The sequence below is a fragment of the Chrysemys picta genome, unplaced genomic scaffold, assembly GCF_011386835.1.
Source record: "Chrysemys picta bellii isolate R12L10 unplaced genomic scaffold, ASM1138683v2 scaf201, whole genome shotgun sequence".
In the NCBI taxonomy this organism is placed as follows: Eukaryota; Metazoa; Chordata; order Testudines; family Emydidae; genus Chrysemys; species Chrysemys picta.
The window spans coordinates 40,287-61,275 of record NW_027052908.1 but is presented as its reverse complement, the minus strand read 5'-3'; the positions used below and the strand labels follow the sequence as shown (position 1 = coordinate 61,275).

Below are 20,989 nucleotides of genomic sequence, written 5' to 3'. Positions count from 1 at the left end.
CCGGCAAGAAGGAACTGAGGGGGCGCCGGGTCGGCTGGGGTATATATTCAGCGCCATGAAGGCGCCACTCTAGGGGGCTCCACAGCCGACCCGCCGGTGTTGCTAGGGTAAAAATCTTCCGACGATCGTGCACGCGGCGCGCACACACCTAATGGAATGGATATGAGCAACACATCTCGAAGAACAACAGTTACAACGGTGAGTAACCGTCTTTTCAGAGCTCAGGCCCTTATGCAGGGACTGAGCACACAATCAACAGCTCCGGCCCTGGGTCAGGGCGGGGAACAAACCAGTAGTCAGTCAGCGGCCCAGGCCTTGTAGCAGGAGCTGGGTCAGTTTGGGTTAGCCCAGGCCCTAGGTCAGGGCGGGGCAGCAAACCAATCGTCAGTCAGAGGCCCAGGCCCCTTGGACAAGGAGGAGGAGAGACTGCCACCCAGCACGGGGTGGCAGGGGGGAACACAGGCCCACCCACTCCACTGTGTTCCAGCCCGGGGCCCTATCCGCAGCAGTCCGTCTGCCGCGCAGTCAGTGGGGATCCTGACCGCAACACACTGACATGGGTTCGGGGTCTGCTATCCCCGGGCCACTTCCCATCTCCTCCTCCATGGGTACCTGTTCCTCCTGAGTTCCGTCTGCTGGGTCGCAGATCGTGGGCTGCTCCGGGCCCCGAGCAGCAGGTAGGTCTGTCACTCCCTCTGGGCCCTTGGCGGGGGAAGCTCAGACCGTTCCTCAGGATACCGGGCTCTCGGCAGGCTCAGGTCCGCGGGAGCTCGGGCACCAGCGTCTGTCCTCTCCCGCTGCCGGCCAGCTACTGAGCGCTGTGGCTTGGCCTTTATATTTCCTGTCCCGCCCCTTGACTTCCGGGGGGTGGGGACAGGCCGCGGTGGCCTTGACTTCCTGGGGCGCCTGGGAGCCAGGCCGCCCCGCTACATGCAGTATCTCAGCGTATTGGTCAAAGGTGTTAGGGAGGTGGTGACCTCAGAGAGAGATGCTGACATCAGTCAGGGGCGCAGGGCCAGGGAAACCTCAGAGACCCCTGTGGCTTTGCTTTAGCAAGTCTCCTTCTCGAGGTCTCTCTTTGAGGACTGAGAGAGTATTAGGGTTCACGTATGTGAGTGAGAGCAGGAGCCTCTTTCAAGTTTTCTCCTTTCCTTTTACCCATTTTACTAGAAAACAGAAGTCCCTGTTGAGAAAGTAAGTGCCTCGGAGAGGTTTGTAACCTGTTCAGTCTGATCCACCTGGTGCCATCTGAATTCTAGGCATGGAAAACACTAGTTTAAGGTGGCAGAATTTTATTCCCTCCCTGGGATTTTGTCCCGTAGAATCACTGGGGATATTAGGAAAACAACAAGGAGTCTGGTGGCACCTTAAAGACTAACAGATTTATTTGGGCATAAGCTTTCGTGAGTAAAAACCTCACTTCTTCGGATGCATAGAGTGAAAGTTACAGATGCAGGCATTATATACTGACACATGGAGAGCAGGGAGTTACTTCACAAGTGGAGAACCAGTGTTGACAGGGCCAATTCAAAAATCAGGGTGGATGTAGTCCACTCCAAATAATAGATGAGGAGGTGTCAATTCCAGGAGAGGAAAAGCTGCTTCTGTAGTGAGCCAGCCACTCCCAGTCCCTATTCAAGCCCAGATTAATGGTGTTGAATTTGTAAATGAATTTTAGTTCTGCTGTTTCTCTTTGAAGTCTGTTTCTGAAGTTTTTTTGTTCAATGATAGTGACTTTTAAATCTGTAATAGAATGACCAGGGAGATTGAAGTGTTCACTTACTGGCTTATGTATGTTACCACTCCTGATGTCCGATTTGTGTCCATTTATTCTTTTGTGGAGGGACTGTCCGGTTTGGCCAATGTACATGGGAGAGGGGCATTGCTGGCACATGATGGCATATATGACATTAGTGGATGTGCAGGTGAATGAGTCCCTGATGGTGTGGCTGATGTGGTTGGGTCCTCTGATGCTGTTGCCGGAGTAGATATGGGGACAGAGTAGGCAACGAGGTTTGCTACGGGGATAGGTTCCTGGGTTGGTGTTTCTTTGGTGTGGTGTGTAGTTGCTGGTGAGTATTTGCTTCAGGTTGGGGGGTTGTCTGTAAGCGAGGACTGGCCTGCCTCCCAAGGTCTGTGAGAGTGAGGGATCATTTTCCAGGATAGGTTGTAGATCGTGGATAATGCGCTGGAGAGGTTTTAGCTGGGGGCTGTATGTGATGGCCAGTGGTGTTCTGTTATTGTTCTTGTTGGGCCTGTCCTGTAGTAGGTGATTTCTGGGTACCCGTCTTGCTCTGTCAATCTGTTTCCTCACTTCCCCAGGTGGGTATTGTAGTTTTACGAATGCTTGATAAAGATCTTGTAGGTGTTTGTCTCTGTCTGAGGGGTTGGAGCAAATTCGGTTGTATCTTAGGGCTTGGCTGTAGACAATGGATCGTGTGATGTGTCTTGGATGGAAGCCGGAGGCATGTAGGTACGTATAGCGGTCAGTAGGTTTCCGGTATAGGGTGGTGTTTATGTGACCATCACTTATTTGTACTGTAGTGTCCAGGAAGTGGATCTCTTGTGTGGACTGGTCCAGGCTGAGGTTGATGGTGGGGTGGAAATTGTTGAAGTCCAGGTGGAATTCTTCAAGGGCCTCCTTTCCATGGGTCCATATGATGAAGATGTCGTCAATGTAGTGCAAGTAGAGGAGGGGCACTAGGGGACGAGAGCTGAGGAAGCGTTGTTCTAAGTCAGCCATAAAAATGTTGGCATACTGTGGGGCCATGCGAGTACCCATAGCAGTGCCACTGACTTGAAGGTATAAGTTGTCCCCAAATCTGAAGTGGTTGTGGGTGAGGACAAAGTCACAAAGCTCAGCCACCAGGCTTGCTGTGGCCTCATCAGGGATACTGTTCCTGACAGCTTGTAGTCCATCCTCATGTGGAATATTGGTATAAAGTGCTTCTACATGCATGGTGGTCAGGATGGTGTTTCCAGGAAGAACATCAATGCATTGTAGTTTCCTCAGGAAGTTGGTGGTGTCTCGAAGATAGCTGGGAGTGCTGGTAGCATAGGGCCTGAGGAGAGAGGCCAAATAGCCAGATAATCCTGCCGTCAGAGTGCCAATGCCTGAGATGATGGGGCGTCCAGGGTTTCCGGGTTTATGGATCTTGGGTAGCAGATAGAATACCCCTGGTCGGGGTTCTGGGGGTGTGTCCATGTAGATTTGTTCCCGTACTGTAGCTGGGAGTTTCTTGAGCAGATGGTGTAGTTTCTTTTGGTATTCCTCAGTGGGATCAGAGGATAGTGGCCTGTAGAATGTGGTCTTGGAGAGTTGCCTGGCAGCCTCCTGTTCGTAATCTGACCTGTTCATTATGACTACAGCACCTCCTTTGTCAGCCCCTTTGATGATAATGTCAGAGTTGTTTCTGAGGCTGTGGATGGCATTGCGTTCTGTACGGCTGAGGTTATGGGACAAGTGATGTTGTTTGTCCACAATTTCAGCCTGTGCACGTCTGCGGAAACACTCTATGTAGAGGTCCAGTCTGTCATTTCGACCGTCAGGAGGAGTCCACGCAGAATTCTTCTTTTTGTAGTGTTGGTAGGAGGGTTCCTGTGGGTCAGTGCACTGTTCAGTGGTGCGTTGAAAATATTCCTTGAGTCGGAGACGAGGAAAGTAGGCTTCCAGATCACCGCAGAACTGTATCATGTTCGTGGGGACGGTGGGACAGAAAGAGAGTCCCCGAGATAGGACAGACTCTTCTGCTGGGCTAAGCGTGTGGTTGGAAAGATTGACAATGTTGTTAGATGAGTTGAGGGTACCATTGTTATAGCCCCTAGTGGCAGGTATTAGTTTAGATAACTTACAGTCCTTTTTCCTCTGTAGAGAAGTGAAGTGTGCATTGTAAATGGCTTGTCTCATTTTTGTAAAGTCCAGCCACGTGGAAGTTTGTGTAGAAGGCTGGTATTGTATGAGAGTCTCCAGTTCTGAGAGCTCATTCTTGATCTTCTCCTGTCTGCTGTACAGGATGCTGATCAGGTGGTTCCTCAGTTTCTTTGAGAGAGTGTGTGGCACAATCTCTCACCATACTCAGTGTAGTATGTTGATTGCAATGGATTTTTTACCTTCCGTCCTTTTGGTATGATGTCCATCTGTTTGCATTTGGAGAGGAAGATGATGTCTGTCTGTATCTGTGCAAGTTTTTTGTTGAGGTTGATGGATTTCCACTCCATACGGCTAAATTTAGTGCCTTGCATGGTGTCAAGTATCAGGGGGTAGCCATGTTAGTCTGTATCTACAAAAACAACAAGGAGTCTGGTGGCACCTTAAAGACTAACAGATTTATTTGGGCATAAGCTTTCGTGAGTAAAAACCTCACTTCTTCGGATGCATAGAGTGAAAGTTACAGATGCAGGCATTATATACTGACACATGGAGAGCAGGGAGTTACTTCACAAGTGGAGAACCAGTGTTGACAGGGCCAATTCAAAAATCAGGGTGGATGTAGTCCACTCCCAATAATAGATGAGGAGGTGTCAATTCCAGGAGAGGAAAAGCTGCTTCTGTAGTGAGCCAGCCACTCCCAGTCCCTATTCAAGCCCAGATTAATGGTGTTGAATTTGCAAATGAATTTTAGTTCTGCTGTTTCTCTTTGAAGTCTGTTTCTGAAGTTTTTTTTGTTCAATGATAGTGACTTTTAAATCTGTAATAGAATGACCAGGGAGATTGAAGTGTTCACATACTGGCTTATGTATGTTACCATTCCTGATGTCCGACATGGGGACATTAGGGTTTGTCCTTTTCCTTTTCCCTTTTCCTCCATCCCTCCTTCCTTTCTCTTCATCTCTTACTTCTTTTGTCCTTTCTCTTGTTCCCCTCACACCACCAGGAGTGGTGTGTGTGTGTGTGTGTGTGTGTGTGTGTGTGTGTGTGGTGCTGATGGTTCTCTTCTCCTCCCCTTGTGGGGAGTTGATCCAAAACTGTGGGGTTGAAATAGTGCTTGGACCCCACTGACAGTAGATGCTGCCATTGTGTGACTTAGCATTAGTGTCTGGGATGACTTGGGTCAAGATCTCAACCTCCCTGCAACCTACTTCACTGCTGTCAGAATCCCTCCTGCACACCCTGTTAGAGCCGCTTCCCAGCCCAACCTGTGTCGGGGTGGAGAAGAGGGTTCTGATGACTTGAGCTGTGGTTTGGAGGTGGAATATCTGTGAAGGGCACTGAGCAGGAGGTAGCAGGAGCTCACCCTACAAGGAGTGGGGTTGGCTCTGGAGGTTTCTAGAAAGGACAAGAAGACTCCATTTTGGGGTTCAGGAGGTGAATTCATCTCTCATTGATGGGCAGGTGCTGGGTGGAAATGCTGCTGGTTCCAGGTTCCCTTAATTCCCCCTGATTCCTCGGGGCGTTTGAGTCTCTGACAGGTTCTCGTTCCCTTGCAGCAGGAGGACGTCACGGCCAAAATGATGCACCAGCTCCGCATCATCCTGCACTTACGCCACGTGCCTGAGACACTGCAGGGGCTGCGCCTCTGAGGCCTTCAGGAACTCCCGCTCCCTGCTGCAGGTACTGCTCTGGCTCACTGTAAATGGGGAGCTAGTGGAAGGGGAAATGGAGCCCCCTGGCACTCACTAAAAGGGAAAGTGATGGATTCTCCATCTCTTAATGTCATTTAATTTAGACTAGATACCTTTCTGGAATGTTTGTACCCAAAAAGTAACTATTGTACTATACAGGAAGCCCATGATATGCAGGGGCTTAGATTAGATGCTCTAAAGGTCTCTTCTGGCCATAAAGTGTAGTAATTTTGGAAACACGGAGTGTAGCATTGGGAGCAGCCTCTGATGTTTTATTGTCTAGCCGGCTTGCTTCCTAGAATGAAGACCCATTGAGTGGGGTGATTCACACAGAGTAGCTCAAACCTTCAAAGTGTCAGGCCAGCAGGAGGACATTAGCACTTCAGGGTTTGGTTGGGTGTGGCAGTGACATCACAAAGGCCTTTTGCAGGACGTCAGCTTATTGGTCAAATGTGTTAGGGAGGTGGTGACCTCAGAGAGAGATGCTGACATCAGAGAGAGATGCTGACATGAGGGCCAGGGAAACCTCAGAGACCCCTCTGGCTTTGCTTCAGCAAGTCTCCTCCTTGAGGTCTCTCTTTGAGGAAAGTAAGTGCCTCGGAGAGGTTTGTATCCTGTTCAGTCTGATCCACCTGGTGCCAGCTGAATTCTAAGCATGGAAAACACTAGTTCAAGGTGGCAGAATTTTATTCCCTCCCTGTGATTTTGTCCCGTAGAATCACTGGGGACATTAGTGTTTGTCCTTTTCGTTTTACCTTTTCCTCCCTCCCTCCTTCCTTTCTCTTCATCTCTTACTTCTTTTGTCCTTTCTCCTGTTCCCCTCCCACCACCGGGAGTGGTTTGTGTGTGTGTGTGTGTTTGTGTGTTGCTGGGGGTGCTCTTCACCTCCCTTTGTGGGGAGTTCATCCAAACCTGTGTGGTTGAAATAGTGCTTGGACTCCACTGACACTAGATGCTGCCATCGTGTGGATTAGCATTGGTATCTGGGATGACTTGGGGCAAGATCTCAACCTCCCCGGAACCCACTTCACTGCTGGCAGAATCCCTCCTGCCACCCCTGCTAGAGCCGCCTCCCTGGCCAACCTGGGTGGGGGTGGAGAAGAGGGTTCTGATAACTTGAGCTGTGGTTTGGTGGTGGAACATCTGTCAAGGGCACTGAGAGGGAGGTAGCAGCAGCTCACCCTTCAAGGAGGGGATTTGGCACTGGAGGTTACTAGAAAGGACAAGAAGACTCCATTCTGGGGTTCAGGAGGTGAATTCATCCCTCAGCGGTGGGCAGGTGGTGGGTGGAAATACTGCTAGTTCCAGGTGCCCTTAATTCCCCCTGATTCCTCGGGACCTTTGAGTCTCTGACAGGTTCTCGTTCCCCTGCAGCAGGAGGACGTCACGGCCAAAGTGATGCACCAGCTCCGCATCATCCGGCACTTGCGCCAGGTGCCTGAGACACTGCAGGGGCTGTTCCTCTGAGGCCTTCAGCAACTCCCGCTCCCTGCTGCAGGTACTGCTCTGGCTCACTGTAAATGGGGAGCTAGTGGAAGGGGAAATGGAGCCCCCTGGCCCTCACTAAAAGGGAAAGTGGTGGATTCTCCATCTCTTGATGTCATTGAATGAAGACTAGATGCCTTTCTGGAATGTGTGTGCCCAAAGAGTAACTATTGTACTATACAGTAAGCCTATGATATGCAGCGGGTTAGATTAGATGTTCTAAAGGTCTCTTCTGACCATAAAGTCTACTAATTTTGGAAACACTGAGTGTAGCATTGGGAGCAGCCTCTGATGTTTTACTGTCTAGCCCGCTTGCTTCCTAGAATGAGGATGCATTGAGTGGGGTGATCCACAGAGAGTAGCTCAAACCTTCAAAGTGTCAGGCCAGTAGCAGGACATTAGCACTTTAGGGTTTGGTTGGGTGTGGCAGTGATATCACAAAGGCCTTATCCTGGACCTCAGCCTATGGGTCAAAGGTGTTAGGGAGGTGGTTACCTGAGAGAGAGATGCTGACATCAGCCAGGCAGGACAGGAGCGCAGGGCCAGGGAAACCTCAGAGACCCCTTTGGCTTTGCTTTAGCAAGTCTCCTTCTCGAGGTCTCCCTTTTTAGGACTCAGAGAGTATTAGGGTTCAAGTATGTGAGTGCGAGGAGGAACCTCTTTCGAGTTTCTCCTTTTATTGATTTTACTAGAAAGCAGACGTGCCTGTTGAGAAGGTAAGAACCTTGGAGAGGTTTTTAACCTGCTCAGTCTGCAGTCTGATCCATCTGGTGCCAGCTGAATTCTAGGCATGGAAAACACTAGTTCAAAGTGGCAGAATTGTATAGCCCACCTGGGATTTTGTGCCGTAGAATCACTGGGGACATTAGGGTTTGTCCTTTTCGTTTTACCTTTTCCTCCATCCCTCCTTGCTTTCTCTTGTTCCCCTCCCACCACCAGGAGTGGTGTGTGTGTGTGTTGCTGGGGGTGCTCTTCACCTCCCCTTGTGGGAAGTTGACACTGCAAGGGCTGTGCCTCTGTGGACATCAGCAACTCCCACTCCCTGCTGCAGGTACTGCTCTGGCTCACTGTAAATGGGGTGCTAGTGGAAGGGGAAATGGAACCCCCTGGCCCTCACTAAAAGGGAAAGTGGTGGATTCTCCATCTCTTGATGTCATTGAATGAAGACTAGATGCCTTTCTGGAATGTGTGTGCCCAAAAAGTAACTATTGTACTATACAGGAGGCCTATGATATGCAGGGGCTTAGATGAGATGCTCTAAAGGTCTCTTGTGGCCATAAAGTCTACAAATTTTGGAAACACTGAGTGTAGTATTGGGAGCAGCCTGTGATGTTTTACTGTCTAGCCGGCTTGCTTCCTAGAATGAAGACGCATTGAGTGGGGTGATCCACAGAGAGTACCTGTGTCAAGGCTGTATCCCCACTTTGAAGTTTAGGGTACAAATGTAGGGGCCTGCATGAAAACCTCTAAGCTTAACCACCATCCCAAGGCTAATTTCCTCCCCTGGGTAGCCTTGAGAAACCTTTCAGCAATTCCCTGGTGAATACAGATCCAAACCCCTTGGATATTAAAACAAGGAGAAATAAACCATCCCCCCTCCTTCCTCCCACCAACTCCTGGTGAATCAAGATCCAAACTCCTTGGATCTTAAAACAAGGAAAAATCAATCAGGTTCTTAAAAATAAGGCTTTTAATTAAAGAAAATGTAAAAATCATCTCTGTAAAATCAGTATGGAAATTAACCTTACAGGGTAATCAAACTTAAAGAGCTCAGAGGACTCCCCTCTAGTCTTAGGTTCAAAGTACAGCAAACAAAGATAAACACTCTAGGAAAAGGTACATTTACAAGTTGAGAAAACAAAGGAAAACTAACACGCCTTGTTTGAAATAGGAGAGACTTGTTTAGAAAGATGTGGAGAACCTGGATTGATGTCTGGTCCCTCTCAGTCCCGAGGGCGAACACCCACACAAACAAAGAACACAAACAAAAGCCTTCCCCTCCCCAAGATTTGAAAGTATCTTGTCCCCTTATTGGTCCTTTAGGTCAGATGCCAGCCAGGTTACCTGAGCTTCTTAACCCTTTAGAGGGAAAAGGATTTTGGAGTCTCTGGCCAGGAGGATTTTATAGTACTGTACACAGGACAGCTGTTACCCTTCCCTTTATAGTTATGACAACCTCAAACCTTCAAAGTGTCAGGCCAGCAGCAGGACATTAGCACTTGAGGGTTTGGTTGGGTGTGGCAGTGACATCACAAAGGCCTTTTGCAGGATGTCAGCTTATTGGTCAAATGTGTTAGAGAGGTGGTGACCTCAGAGAGAGATGCTGACATCAGCCTGGCAGGACAGGAGCACAGGGCCAGGGAAACCTCAGAGACCCTGTGGCTTTGCTTCAGCAAGTCTCCTTCTCGGGGTCTTTCTTTGAGGACTGAGAGAGTATTAGGGTTCACGTACGTGAGTGCGTGCAGGAGCCTCTTTCGAGTTTTCTCCTTTCCTTTTACTGATTTTACTAGAAAACAGACGTCCCTGTTTAGAAGGTAAGAGCCTCCAAGAGGTTTTGGCAGCTGCTCACTCTGATCCACGTGGTGCCAGCTGAATTCTAGGCATGGAAAACAGTAGTTTAAGATGGCAGAATTTTATTCCATCCCTTGGATTTTGTGCCGTAGAATCACTGGGGACATTAGGGTTTGTCCTTTTTGTTTTACCTTTTCCTCCATCCCTCCTTCCTTTCTCTTCATCTCTTACTTCTTTTGTCCTTTCTCCTGTTCCCCTCCCACCACCAGGAGTGGGGTTGAAATAGTGTTTGGACTCCACTGACACTAGATGCTGCCATCCTGTGGCTTAGCATTAGTGTCTGGGATGACTTGGGTCAAGATCTCAACTTCCCCGCAACCCACTTCACTGCTGCCAGAATCCCTCCTTCCCCCCCTGCTAGAGCCGCCTCCCTGGCCAACCTGGGTGGGGGTGGAGAACAGTGTTTTTTTCATACATTCATAGATTATCGGACTGGAAGGGACCTCGAGAGGTCATCGAGTCCAGTCCCCTGCCTGCGTGGCAGGACCAAATACCATCTAGACCATCCCTGATAGACATTTATCTAACCTACTCTTAAATATCTCAAGAGATGGAGATTCCACAACCTCCCTCGGCAATTTATTCCAGTGTTTAACCACCCTGACAGTTAGGAACTTTTTCCTAATGTCCAACCTAGACCTCCCTTGCTGCACTTTAAACCCATTGCTTCTGGTTCTATCCTTAGAGGCTAAGGTGAACAAGTTTTCTCCCTCCTCCTTATGACACCCTTTTAAATACCTGAAAACTGCTATCATGTCTCCTCTCAGTCTTCTCTTTTCCAAACTAAACAAAGCCAATTCTTTCAGCCTTCCTTCATAGGTCATGTTCTCAAGACCTTTAATCATTCTTGTTGCTCTTCTCTGGACCCCTTCCAATTTCTCCACATCTTTTTTAAAATGCGGTGCCCAGAACTGGACACAATACTCCAGCTGAGGCCTAACCAGAGCAGAGTAGAGCGGAAGAATGACTTCTCGTGTCTTGCTCACAACACACCTGTTAATACATCCCAGAATCAGGTTTGCTTTTTTTGCAAGAGCATCACACTGTTGACTCATATTTAGCTTGTGGTCCACTATAACCCCTAGATCCCTTTCTGCCGTACTCCTTCCTAGACAGTCTCTTCCCATTCTGTATGTGTGAAACTGATTGTTCCTTCCTAAGTGGAGCACTTTGCATTTGTCTTTGTTAAACTTCATCCTGTTTAACTCAGACCATTTCTCCAATTTGTCCAGATCATTTTGAATTATGACCCTGTCCTCCAAAGCAGTTGCAATCCCTCCCAGTTTGGTATCATCCGCAAACTTAATAAGCGTACTTTCTATGCCAATATCTAAGTCGTTGATGAAGATATTGAACAGCGCCGGTCCCAAAACAGACCCCTGCGATACCCCACTCGTTATGGCTTTCCAGCAGGATTGGGAACTATTAATAACAACTCTCTGAGTACGGTTATCCAGGCAGTTATGCACCCACCTTATAGTAGCCCCATCTAAATTGTACTTGCCTAGTTTATCAATAAGAATATCATGCGAGACCGTATCAAATGCCTTACTAAAGTCTAGGTATACCACATCCACAGCCTCACCCTTATCCACAAGGCTCGTTATCCTATCAAAGAAAGCTATCAGATTGGTTTGACATGATTTGTTCTTCACAAATCCATGCTGGCTGTTCCCTATCACCTTACCACCTTCCAAGTGTTTGCAGATGATTTCCTTAATTACTTGCTCCATTATCTTCCCTGGCACAGAAGTTAAACTCACTGGGGTCTGTAGTTTCCTGGGTTGTTTTTATTTCCCTTTTTATAGATGGGCACTATATTTGCCCTTTTCCAGTCTTCTGGAATCTCTCCCGTCTCCCATGATTTTCCAAAGATAATAGCTAGAGGCTCAGATACCTCCTCTATTAGCTCCTTGAGTATTCTAGGATGCATTTCATCAGGCCCGGGTGACTTGCAGGCATCTAACTTTTCTAAGTGATTTTTAACTTGTTCTTTTTTTATTTTATCTGCTAAAGCTACCCCCTTCCCATTAGCATTCACTATGTTAGGCATTCCTTCAGACTTCTCGGTGAAGACCGAAACAAAGAAGTCATTAAGCATCTCCGCCATTTCCAAGTTTCCTGTTACTGTTTCTCCCTCTTCACTAAGCAGTGGGCCTACCCTGTCTTTGGTCTTCCTCTTGCTTCTAATGTATTGATAAAAAGTCTTCTTGTTTCCCTTTATTCCCGTAGCTAGTTTGAGCTCATTTTGTGCCTTTGCCTTTCTAATCTTGCCCCTGCATTCCTGTGTTGTTTGCCTATATTCATCCTTTGTAATCTGTCCCAGTTTCCATTTTTGATATGACTCCTTTTTATTTTTTAGATCATGCAAGATCTCATGGTTAAGCCAAGGTGGTCTTTTGCCACATTTTCTATCTTTCCTAACCAGCGGAATAGCTTGCTTTTGGGCCCTTAATAGTGTCCCTTTGAAAAACTGCCAACTCTCCTCAGTTGTTTTTCCCCTCAGTCTTGATTCCCATGGGACCTTACCTATCAGCTCTCTGAGCTTACCAAAATCTGCCTTCCTGAAATCCATTGTCTCTATTTTGCTGTTCTCCCTTCTACCCTTCCTTAGAATTGCAAACTCTATGATTTCATGATCACTTTCACCCAGGCTGCCTTCTACTTTCAAATTCTCAACGAGTTCCTCCCTATTTGTTAAAATCAAGTCTAGAACAGCTTCCCCCCTAGTAGCTTTTTCAACCTTCTGAAATAAAAAGTTGTCTCCAATGCAGTCCAGGAATTTGTTGGATAGTCTGTGCCCGCTGTGTTATTTTCCCAACATATATCCGGATAGTTGAAGTCCCCCATCACCACCAAATCTTGGGCTTTGGATGATTTTGTTAGTTGCTTAAAAAAAGCCTCATCCACCTCTTCCACCTGGTTAGGTGGCTTGTAGTAGACTCCTAGCATGACATCTCCCTTGTTTTTTACCCCTTTTAGCCTAACCCAGAGACTCTCCACACTTCCGTCTCCTATGTCCATCTCTACCTCAGTCCAAGTGTGTACATTTTTAATATACAAGGCAACACCTCCTCCCTTTTTCCCCTGTCTATCCTTCCTGAGCAAGCTGTACCCATCCACACCAACATTCCAATCACGTGTATTATCCCACCAAGTTTCAGTGATGCCAACAATGTCATAGTTGTATTTATTTATTAGCACTTCCAGTTCTTCCTGCTTATTCCCCATACTTCTCACATTTGTATATAGGCATCTAAGATACTGGTTTGATCTTTCCTCCCAGTTTTGTCCTGACCCTCCTTTCCCTCTGACAATATAGCCCACACTCCCTCTCGTTTTTGACCCATCTCCCCGGTCTCCATGTTCCCCACTTACCTGTGGGCTTTGCTCACCTGTCCCCGTCGAACCTAGTTTAAAGCCCTCCTCACTAGGTTAGCCAGTCTGTGTCCAAAGGTACTAATAACTTGAGCTGTGGTTTGGAGGTGGAACAGCTGTCAAGGGCACTGAGGGGGAGATAGCAGGAGCTCATCCTTCAAGGAGGGGATTTGGCACTGGAGGTTACTAGAAAGGACAAGAAGACTCCATTCTGGGGTTCAGGAGGTGAATTTATCCCTCAGTGGTGGGCAGGTGATGGGTGGAAGTAGTGCTGGTTCCAGGTGCCCTTAATTCCCGCTGATTCCTCGGGGCCTTTGAGTCTCTGACAGGTTCTCATTCCCTTGCAGCAGGAGGACGTCACGGCCAAAAGTGATGCACCAGCTCCGCATCATCCGGCACTTGTGCCAGATTCCTGAGACACTGCAGGGGCTGTGCCTCTGAGGCCATCAGCAACTCCCGCTCCCTGCTGCAGGTACTGCTCTGGCTCACTGTAAATGGGGAACTAGTGGAAGGGGAAATGGAGCCCCCTGGCACTCACTAAAAGGGAAAGTGGGGGATTCTCCATCTCTTGATGTCATTGAAGGAAGACTAGATGGTTTTCTGCAATGTGTGTGCCCAAAAAGTAACTATTGTACTATACAGCAAGCCTATGGTATGCAAGGGGTTAGATGAGATGCTCTAAAGGTCTCTTCTGGCCATAAAGTCCCCTAATTTTGGAAACACTGAGGGTACGTCTACACTACGAAATTAATTCGAATTTATAGAAGCCGGTTTTATTGAAATCGGTTGTATACAGCCGATTGTGTGTGTCCACACAATAAAATGCTCTAGGTGCTCTAGTCGGCGCACCGCGTCCACAGTACAAGGCTAGCGTCGACTTCCAGAGCATTGCACTATGGGTAGCTATCCCACAGCTATCCCACAGTTCCCGCAGTCTCCGCCGCCCCTTTGAATTCTGGGTTGAGATCCCAATGCCCGGATGATGCAAAACAGTGTCGCGGGCGGTTCTGGGTACATGTCGTCAGGCCCCTCCCTCCCCCGTCACAGCAACGGCAGACAATAGATTCGCGCCTCTTTACCTGGGTTACCTGGGTTACCTGTGCAGACAACATGGAGCCCGCTCAGCTCAGCTCACCGTCACCATATGTCCTCTGGGTGTCGGCAGACGTGGGACTGCATTGCTACACAGCAGCAGCTGCTAACTGCCTTTTGGCGGTAGACGGTGCAGTAGACTGGTAGCCTTCATCGGCGATCTGGGTGCTGGCAGCCGTGGGGCTTGCCTTTTGGCAGTAAATGGTGTATTACGACTATTAGCCGTCCTATTACAAGTCGGGTCATCGCACGTTAGCAGAGTCTTCCCCGAGCAGCCGATTGTGCAATAGGCCTGAAGACCATCGTCATACGCCGCCCCGTATTTGCTGCCAAGCACCCAGAAAGATGCCGAGGGCTATCAGTCACGCTGCACCGTCGTCTTAAGATGTAAAAAATAGATTTGCTCTGTATTCATTTGCTTCCCCCTCCCTCCGTCAAATCAACGGCCTGCTAAGCCCAGGGTTTTCAGTTTAATCTTTGGGGGGAACATTCTGTGTGACAGTTGTTTGTGTTTCTCCCTGATGCACAGCCACCGTTCTTGATTTTAATTCCCTGTGCCTGTACGCCATGTCGTCACTCGGCCCCCCTCCCTCCTTCCCCTAGTCCGTCAGATACTACGTTTGCGCCACAGCTCAGAGAGCCGAGAAGCGGTTCGCGCCTTTTCTTTGAATTCTGGGTTGAGATTCCAATGCCCGGATGATGCAAAACAGTGTCGCGGGCGGTTCTGGGTACATGTCGTCAGGCCCCTCCCCCCTCGTCACAGCAACGCAGACAATAGATTCGCGCCTTTTTACCTGGGTTACCTGTGCAGACAACATATCACGGCAAGCATGGAGCCCGCTCAGCTCAGCTGAGCTCACCGTCACCATATGTCCTCTGGGTGCTGGCAGACGTGGGACTGCATTGCTACACAGCAGCAGCTGCTAACTGCCTTTTGGCGGTAGACGGTGTAGCATGAGTGATAGCCATGGGGCTGGCAGCCGTAGGGCTGCATTGCACCAGCCCCTTGCCAGGCGATGGTATATTATGACTGGTACCCATCGTCGTCGTACTGGTGTGGCTGTCAATCATGGCCACCTGGGCAGACATGCTACTGTTTCGATGATGATGGCTACCAGTCGTAATATACTATTTTCTGCCAATTGCCCAGTATTGTCTGCTAAGCACCCAGAAGAGGCCGAGGGCGATGCTGGGTGCTGGCGGACGTGGGGCTGGCAGACGTGGGGCTGCATTGCTACACAGCAGCAGCCCCTTGCCTTTTGGCAGATGATGGTATTTTATGATTGGTATCCGTCATCGTCATACTGGTATGGGTATGGCTGTCACTCATGCTGCACCGTCGGCTGCCACCTTAAGATGTAAAAAATAGATTTGTTCTGTATTCATATGCTTCCCCTTCCTCCGTGAAATCAATGGCCTGCTAAGCCCAGGGTTTTCATTTTAATCTTTGGGGGGACCATTCTGTGTGACAGTTGTTTGTGTTTCTCCCTGTTCCTGTACCTGTACGCCATGTCGTCACTCGGCCCTCCCTCCCTCCCGCCCTCCCTCCTTCTCCTGGTCCATCAGATACTACTTTCGCGCCTTTTTTCTGACCAGGCGCCATAGCTAGCACTGGGATCATGGAGCCCGCTCAGATCACCGCGGCAATTATGAGCACTATGAACACCACGCGCATTGTCCTGGAGTATATGCAGAGCCAGGACATGCCAAGGCGAAACCCGGACCAGGCGAGGAGGCGATTGCAGCGCGGCGACGAGAGTGATGAGGAAATTGACATGGACATAGACCTCTCACAAGGCACAGGCACCAGCAATGTGGAAATCATGGTGTCACTGGGGCAGGTTGATGCCGTGGAACGCCGATTCTGGGCCCGGGAAACAAGCACAGACTGGTGGGACCGCATCGTGCTGCAGGTATGGGACGATTCCCAGTGGCTGCGAAACTTTCGCATGCGTAAGGGCACTTTCATGGAACTTTGTGACTTGCTGTCCCCTGCCCTGAAACGCCAGGATACCAAGATGAGAGCAGCCCTCACAGTTGAGAAGCGAGTGGCGATAGCCCTGTGGAAGCTTGCAACGCCAGACAGCTACCGGTCAGTCGGGAATCAATTTGGAGTGGGCAAATCTACGGTGGGGGCTGCTGTGATCCAATTTGCCAGGGCAATGAAAGACCTGGTGATAGCAAGGGTAGTGACTCTGGGCAACGTGCAGTCAATAGTGGATGGTTTTGCTGAAATGGGATTCCCAAACTGTGGCGGGGCCATAGACGGAACCCATATCCCTATCTTATCACCGGAGCACCAAGCCACCGCCTACGTAAACCGCAAGGGGTACTTTTCAATGCTGCTGCAAGCCCTGGTGGATCACAAGGGACGTTTCACCAACATCAACGTGGGATGGCCGGGAAAGGTACATGATGCTCGCGTCTTCAGGAACTCTGCTCTGTTTCGAAAGCTGGAGGAAGGGACTTTCTTCCCGGACCAGAAAGTGACCATTGGGGATGTTGAAATGCCTATCGTGATCCTTGGGGACCCAGCCTACCCCTTAATGCCATGGCTCATGAAGCCGTACACAGGCAGCCTGGACAGGAGTCAGGACCTGTTCAACTACAGGCTGAGCAAGTGCCGAATGGTGGTGGAATGTGCATTTGGACGTTTAAAAGCGCGCTGGCGCAGCTTACTGACTCGCTCAGACCTCAGCGAAAAGAATATCCCCATTGTTATTGCTACTTGCTGTGCGCTCCACAATATCTGTGAGAGTAAGGGGGAGACCTTTATGGCGGGGTGGGAGGTTGAGGCAACTCGCCTGGCCGCTGATTACGCGCAGCCAGACACCAGGGCGGTTAGAGGAGCACAGCAGGGCGCGGTGCGCATCAGAGAAGCTTTGAAAACGAGTTTTGTGACTGGCCAGGCAACGGTGTGAAACTTCTGTTTGTTTCTCCTTGATGAACCCTCCAAACCCCCCCCCCGACCCGGTTCACTCTACTTCCCTGTAAACCAACCACCCCACCCTCCCCTCCCGCTTGCAGAGGCAATAAAGTCATTTTTTTTAACATTCATGCATTCTTTATTAGTTCCTTACAGAGGTAGGGGGATAATTGCCAAGGTAGCCTGGGATGGGTGGGGGAGGAGGGATGGAAAAGGACACACTGCATTTTAAAACTTTAACTCTTATTGAAGGCCAGCCTTCTGATGCTTGGGCGATCATCTGGGGTGGAGTGACTGGGTGGACGGAGGCCCCCCCACCGCGTTCTTGGGCGTCTGGGTGAGGAGGCTATGGAACTTGGGGAGGAGGGCTGTTGGTTACACAGGGGCTGTAGCGGCGGTCTCTGCTCCTGCTGCCTTTCCTGCAACTCAACCATACGCTCGAGCATATCAGTTTGATGCTCCAGCAGACGGAGCATTGCCTCTTGCCGTCTGTCTGCAAGCTGACGCCACCTATCATCTTCAGCCCGCCACTTGCTCTGTTCTTCCCGCGATTCAGCCCGCCACCTCTCCTCTCGTTCATATTGGGCTTTTCTCATCTCCGTCATTGACTGCCTCCACGCATTTTGCTGTGCTCTATCAGCCTGGGCGGACATCTGGAGCTCCGTGAACATCTCGTCCCTCGTCCTACGTTTTCTCTTTCTAATGTTCACGAGCCTCTGCGAAGGAGAAACATTTGCAGCTGGCGGAGGAGAAGGGAGAGGTGGTTAAAAAAGACACATTTTAGAGAACAATGGGTACACTCTTTCATTACAAGGTCGCATATTTCGGCTTGCAGGCAGCCATCGTAGGCCACAGTGTTTTGGCTCTTTTAACCTTCTTAACATGCGGGAAAGGTTGCAAACAGCAGCGCATTTCCCATATCAAGGATGAATTGGGTTGTCCATTTAAAATGGGGTTTCAATGTAAAAGGAGGGGGCTGTGGTTTCCCGGTTAACATGCGGCACAAACACAAGTAAACCCCCCCACACACACACAAACACACGATTCTCTGGGATGATCACTTCACCCCTCCCCCCACCGCGTGGTTAACAGCGGGGAACATTTCTGGTCAGAAGAGCAGGAACGGGCGCCTCTGAATGTCCCCTTAATAAAATCACCCCATTTCAACCAGGAGAGCTTTCTGGAGATGTCCCTGGAGGATTTCCGCTCCATCCCCATACACGTTAACAGACTTTTCCAGTAGATGTACTGGCCGCGATTGCCAGGGCAAAGTAATCATTAAACACGCTTGCTTTTTTTTTGTAATGTTTACAAATAGTTACAAAGTTACACTCACCAGAGGTCTCCTGTGTGCCCTGAGGGTCTTGGGTGAGTTCGGGGGTTACTGGTTCCAGGTCCAGGGTCACAAACATATCCTGGCTGTTGGGGAAACCGGTTTCTCCGCTTCCTTGCTGCTGTGAGCTACCTACAGTACCTCCATCGTCATCTTCCTCGTTCCCTGAACCGTCTTCCCTGTGTGTTTCTCCAGTGAGAGAGTCATAGCACACGGTTGGGGTAGTGGTGGCTGCACCCCCTAGGATCGCATGCAGCTCCGCGTAGTAGCGGCAAGTTTGCGGCTCTGCCCCGGACCTTCCGTTTGCTTCTCTGGCTTTGTGGTAAGCTTGCCGTAGCTCCTTAATTTTCACGCGGCACTGCTGTGTGTCCCTGTTATGGCCTCGGTCCTTCATGGCCTTGGAGATCTTTTCTAATACTTTTCCATTTCTTTTACTGCTACGGAGTTCAGCTATCACTGCTTCATCTCCCCATATGGCGAGCAGATCTCGTACCTCCCGTTCGGTCCATGCTGGAGCTCTTTTGCGATCCTGGGAGGACTCCATCACGGTTACCTGTGCTGATGAGCTCTGCGGGGTCACCTGTGCTCTCCACGCTGGGCAAACAGGAAATGAAATTCAAACCTTCGCGGGTCTTTTTCTGTCTACCTGGTCAGTGCATCTGAGTTGAGAGTGCTGTCCAGAGCGGTCACAATGAAGCACTGTGGGATAGCTCCCGGAGGCCAATAACGTCGAATTCCGTCCACACTACCCCAATTCCGACCCGCAAAGACCGGTTTTATCGCTAATCCCCTCGTCAGAGGTAGTGTAAAGAAACCGGTTTAAAGGACCCTTTAAGTCGAAAGAAAGGGCTTCGTTGTGTGGACGTGTCCAGGCTTAATTCGGTTTAACGCCGCTAAAGTCGACATAAACCCGTAGTGTAGACCAGCCCCATGTGTAGCATTGGGAGCAGCCTCTGATGTTTTACTGTCTAGCCGGCTTGCTTCCTAGAATGAACAGGCATTGAGTGGGGTGATCCACAGAGAGTAGCTGAAACCTTCAAAGTGTCAGCCCAGCAACAGGACATTAGCACTTCCGGGGAAGGGTGGGTGTGGCAGTGATATCACAAAGGCCTTTTGCAGGACGTCAGCCTATTGGTCAAAGGTGTTAGGGAGGTGGTGACCTCCGAGAGAGATGCTGACATCAGCCTGGCAGGACAGGAGCACAGGGCCAGGGAAACCTCAGAGACCCCTGTGGCTTTGCTTCAGCAAGTCTCCTTCTCGAGGTCTCTCTTTGAGGACTGAGAGAGTGTTAGGGTTGACGTATGTGAGTGTGAGCAGGAGCCTCTTTCGAGTTTTCTCCTTTCCTTTTGACGGATTTTACTAGAAAACAGACTTACCTTCTAAATATGGACGAGCCTCCAAGAGGTTTTGGAACCTGCTCAGTCTGATCCATCTGGTGCCAGCTGAATTCTAGGCATGGAAAACAGTAGTTTAAGATGGCAGAATTTTATTCCCTCCCTGGGATTTTGTCCCGTAGAATCACTGGGGACATTAGGGTTTGTCCTTTTCGTTTTACCTTTTCCTCCATCCCTCCTTCCTTTCTCTTCATCTCTTACTTCTTTTGTCCTTTCTCCTGTTCCCCTTTCACCACCAGGAGTGGTGTGTGTGTGTGTGTTTGTGTGTGTGTTGCTGGGGGTGCTCTTCACCTCCGCTTGTGGGGAGTTCATCCAAAACTGTATGGTTGAAATAGTGCTTGGACTCCACTGACACTAGATGCTGCCATCCTGTGGCTTAGCATTAGTGTCTGGGATGACTTGGGGCAAGATCTCAACCTCCCCTCAACCCACTTCACTTCTGGCAGAATCCCTCCTACCCCCCCGCTAGAGCCGCCTGGATGCCCAACCTGGTTGGGGGTGCAGAAGAGGGTTCTGATAACTTGAGGTTTGGTTTGGAGGTGGAACAGCTGTGAAGAACACTGAGGGGGAGGTAGCAGGAGCTAATCCTACAAGGAGGGGGGTTGGCACTGGAGGATACTAGAAAGGACAAGAAGACTCCATTCTGGCGTTCAGGAGGTGAATTCATCCCTCAGCGGTGGGCAGGTGGTGGGTGGAAATACTGCTGGTTCCAGGTGCCCTTAATTCCCCCTGATTCCTCGGGACCTTTGAGTCTCTGACAGGTTCTCGTTCCCTTGCAGCAGGAGGATGTCACGGCCAAAGTGATGCACCAGCTCCGCATCATCCGGCACTTGCGCCAGGTGCCTGAGACACTGCAGGGGCTGTTCCTCTGAGGCCTTCAGCAACTCCCGCTCCCTGCTGCAGGTACTGCTCTGGCTCACTGTAAATGGGGAGCTAGTGGAAGGGGAAATGGAGCCCCCTGGCCCTCACTAAAAGGGAAAGTGGTGGATTCTCCATCTCTTGATATCATTGAATGAAGACTAGATGCCTTTCTGGAATGTGTGTGCCCAAAGAGTAACTATTGTACTATACAGTAAGCCTATGATATGCAGCGGGTTAGATTAGATGCTCTAAAGGTCTCTTCTGACCATAAAGTCTACTAATTTTGGAAACACTGAGTGTAGCATTGGGAGCAGCCTCTGATGTTTTACTGTCTAGCCCACTTGCTTCCTAGAATGAAGACGCATTGAGTGGGGTGATCCACAGAGA

At 49.6% G+C, this 20,989-nt stretch overlaps 1 protein-coding gene and 1 long non-coding RNA gene across 4 annotated transcripts in view; one reads left to right on the top strand and one right to left on the bottom strand.

Moving 5' to 3' along the window:
* The window catches only part of LOC135978275 (uncharacterized), a 50,377-nt gene extending 29,746 nt beyond the window's left edge, over positions 1-20,631 (top strand). For all 3 annotated transcript variants that reach the window (XR_010595704.1, XR_010595705.1, XR_010595703.1), the window contains 3 exons: positions 6,937-7,060; positions 13,344-13,468; positions 20,521-20,631. This is a non-coding gene — a long non-coding RNA (uncharacterized LOC135978275). The remainder of the gene's footprint in view (positions 1-6,936; positions 7,061-13,343; positions 13,469-20,520) is intronic.
* LOC135978273 (uncharacterized) lies at positions 17,111-19,245 on the bottom strand. Its single transcript, XM_065579264.1, has 2 exons — positions 18,351-19,245; positions 17,111-17,753 (listed from the first exon to the last, which is right to left on the bottom strand). Exons 1-2 carry the CDS (start codon positions 18,889-18,891, stop codon positions 17,251-17,253), a joined length of 1,044 nt encoding a protein of 347 aa, XP_065435336.1. The 5' UTR covers positions 18,892-19,245; the 3' UTR covers positions 17,111-17,250.
* Positions 20,632-20,989: the final 358 nt, after the last annotated feature.

What these genes read in the sequence shown, in the direction of transcription:
- LOC135978273 (XM_065579264.1), bottom strand. Translation starts at nt 18,891, where the DNA reads ATGGAGTCCTCCCAGGATCGCAAAAGAGCTCCAGCATGGACCGAACGG. An exon ending in GGGCACACAGGAGACCTCTG is followed by an intron (nt 17,754 to 18,350) that starts GTGAGTGTAACT and finishes CTCCTCCGCCAG; the next exon opens with CTGCAAATGTTTCTCCTTCG.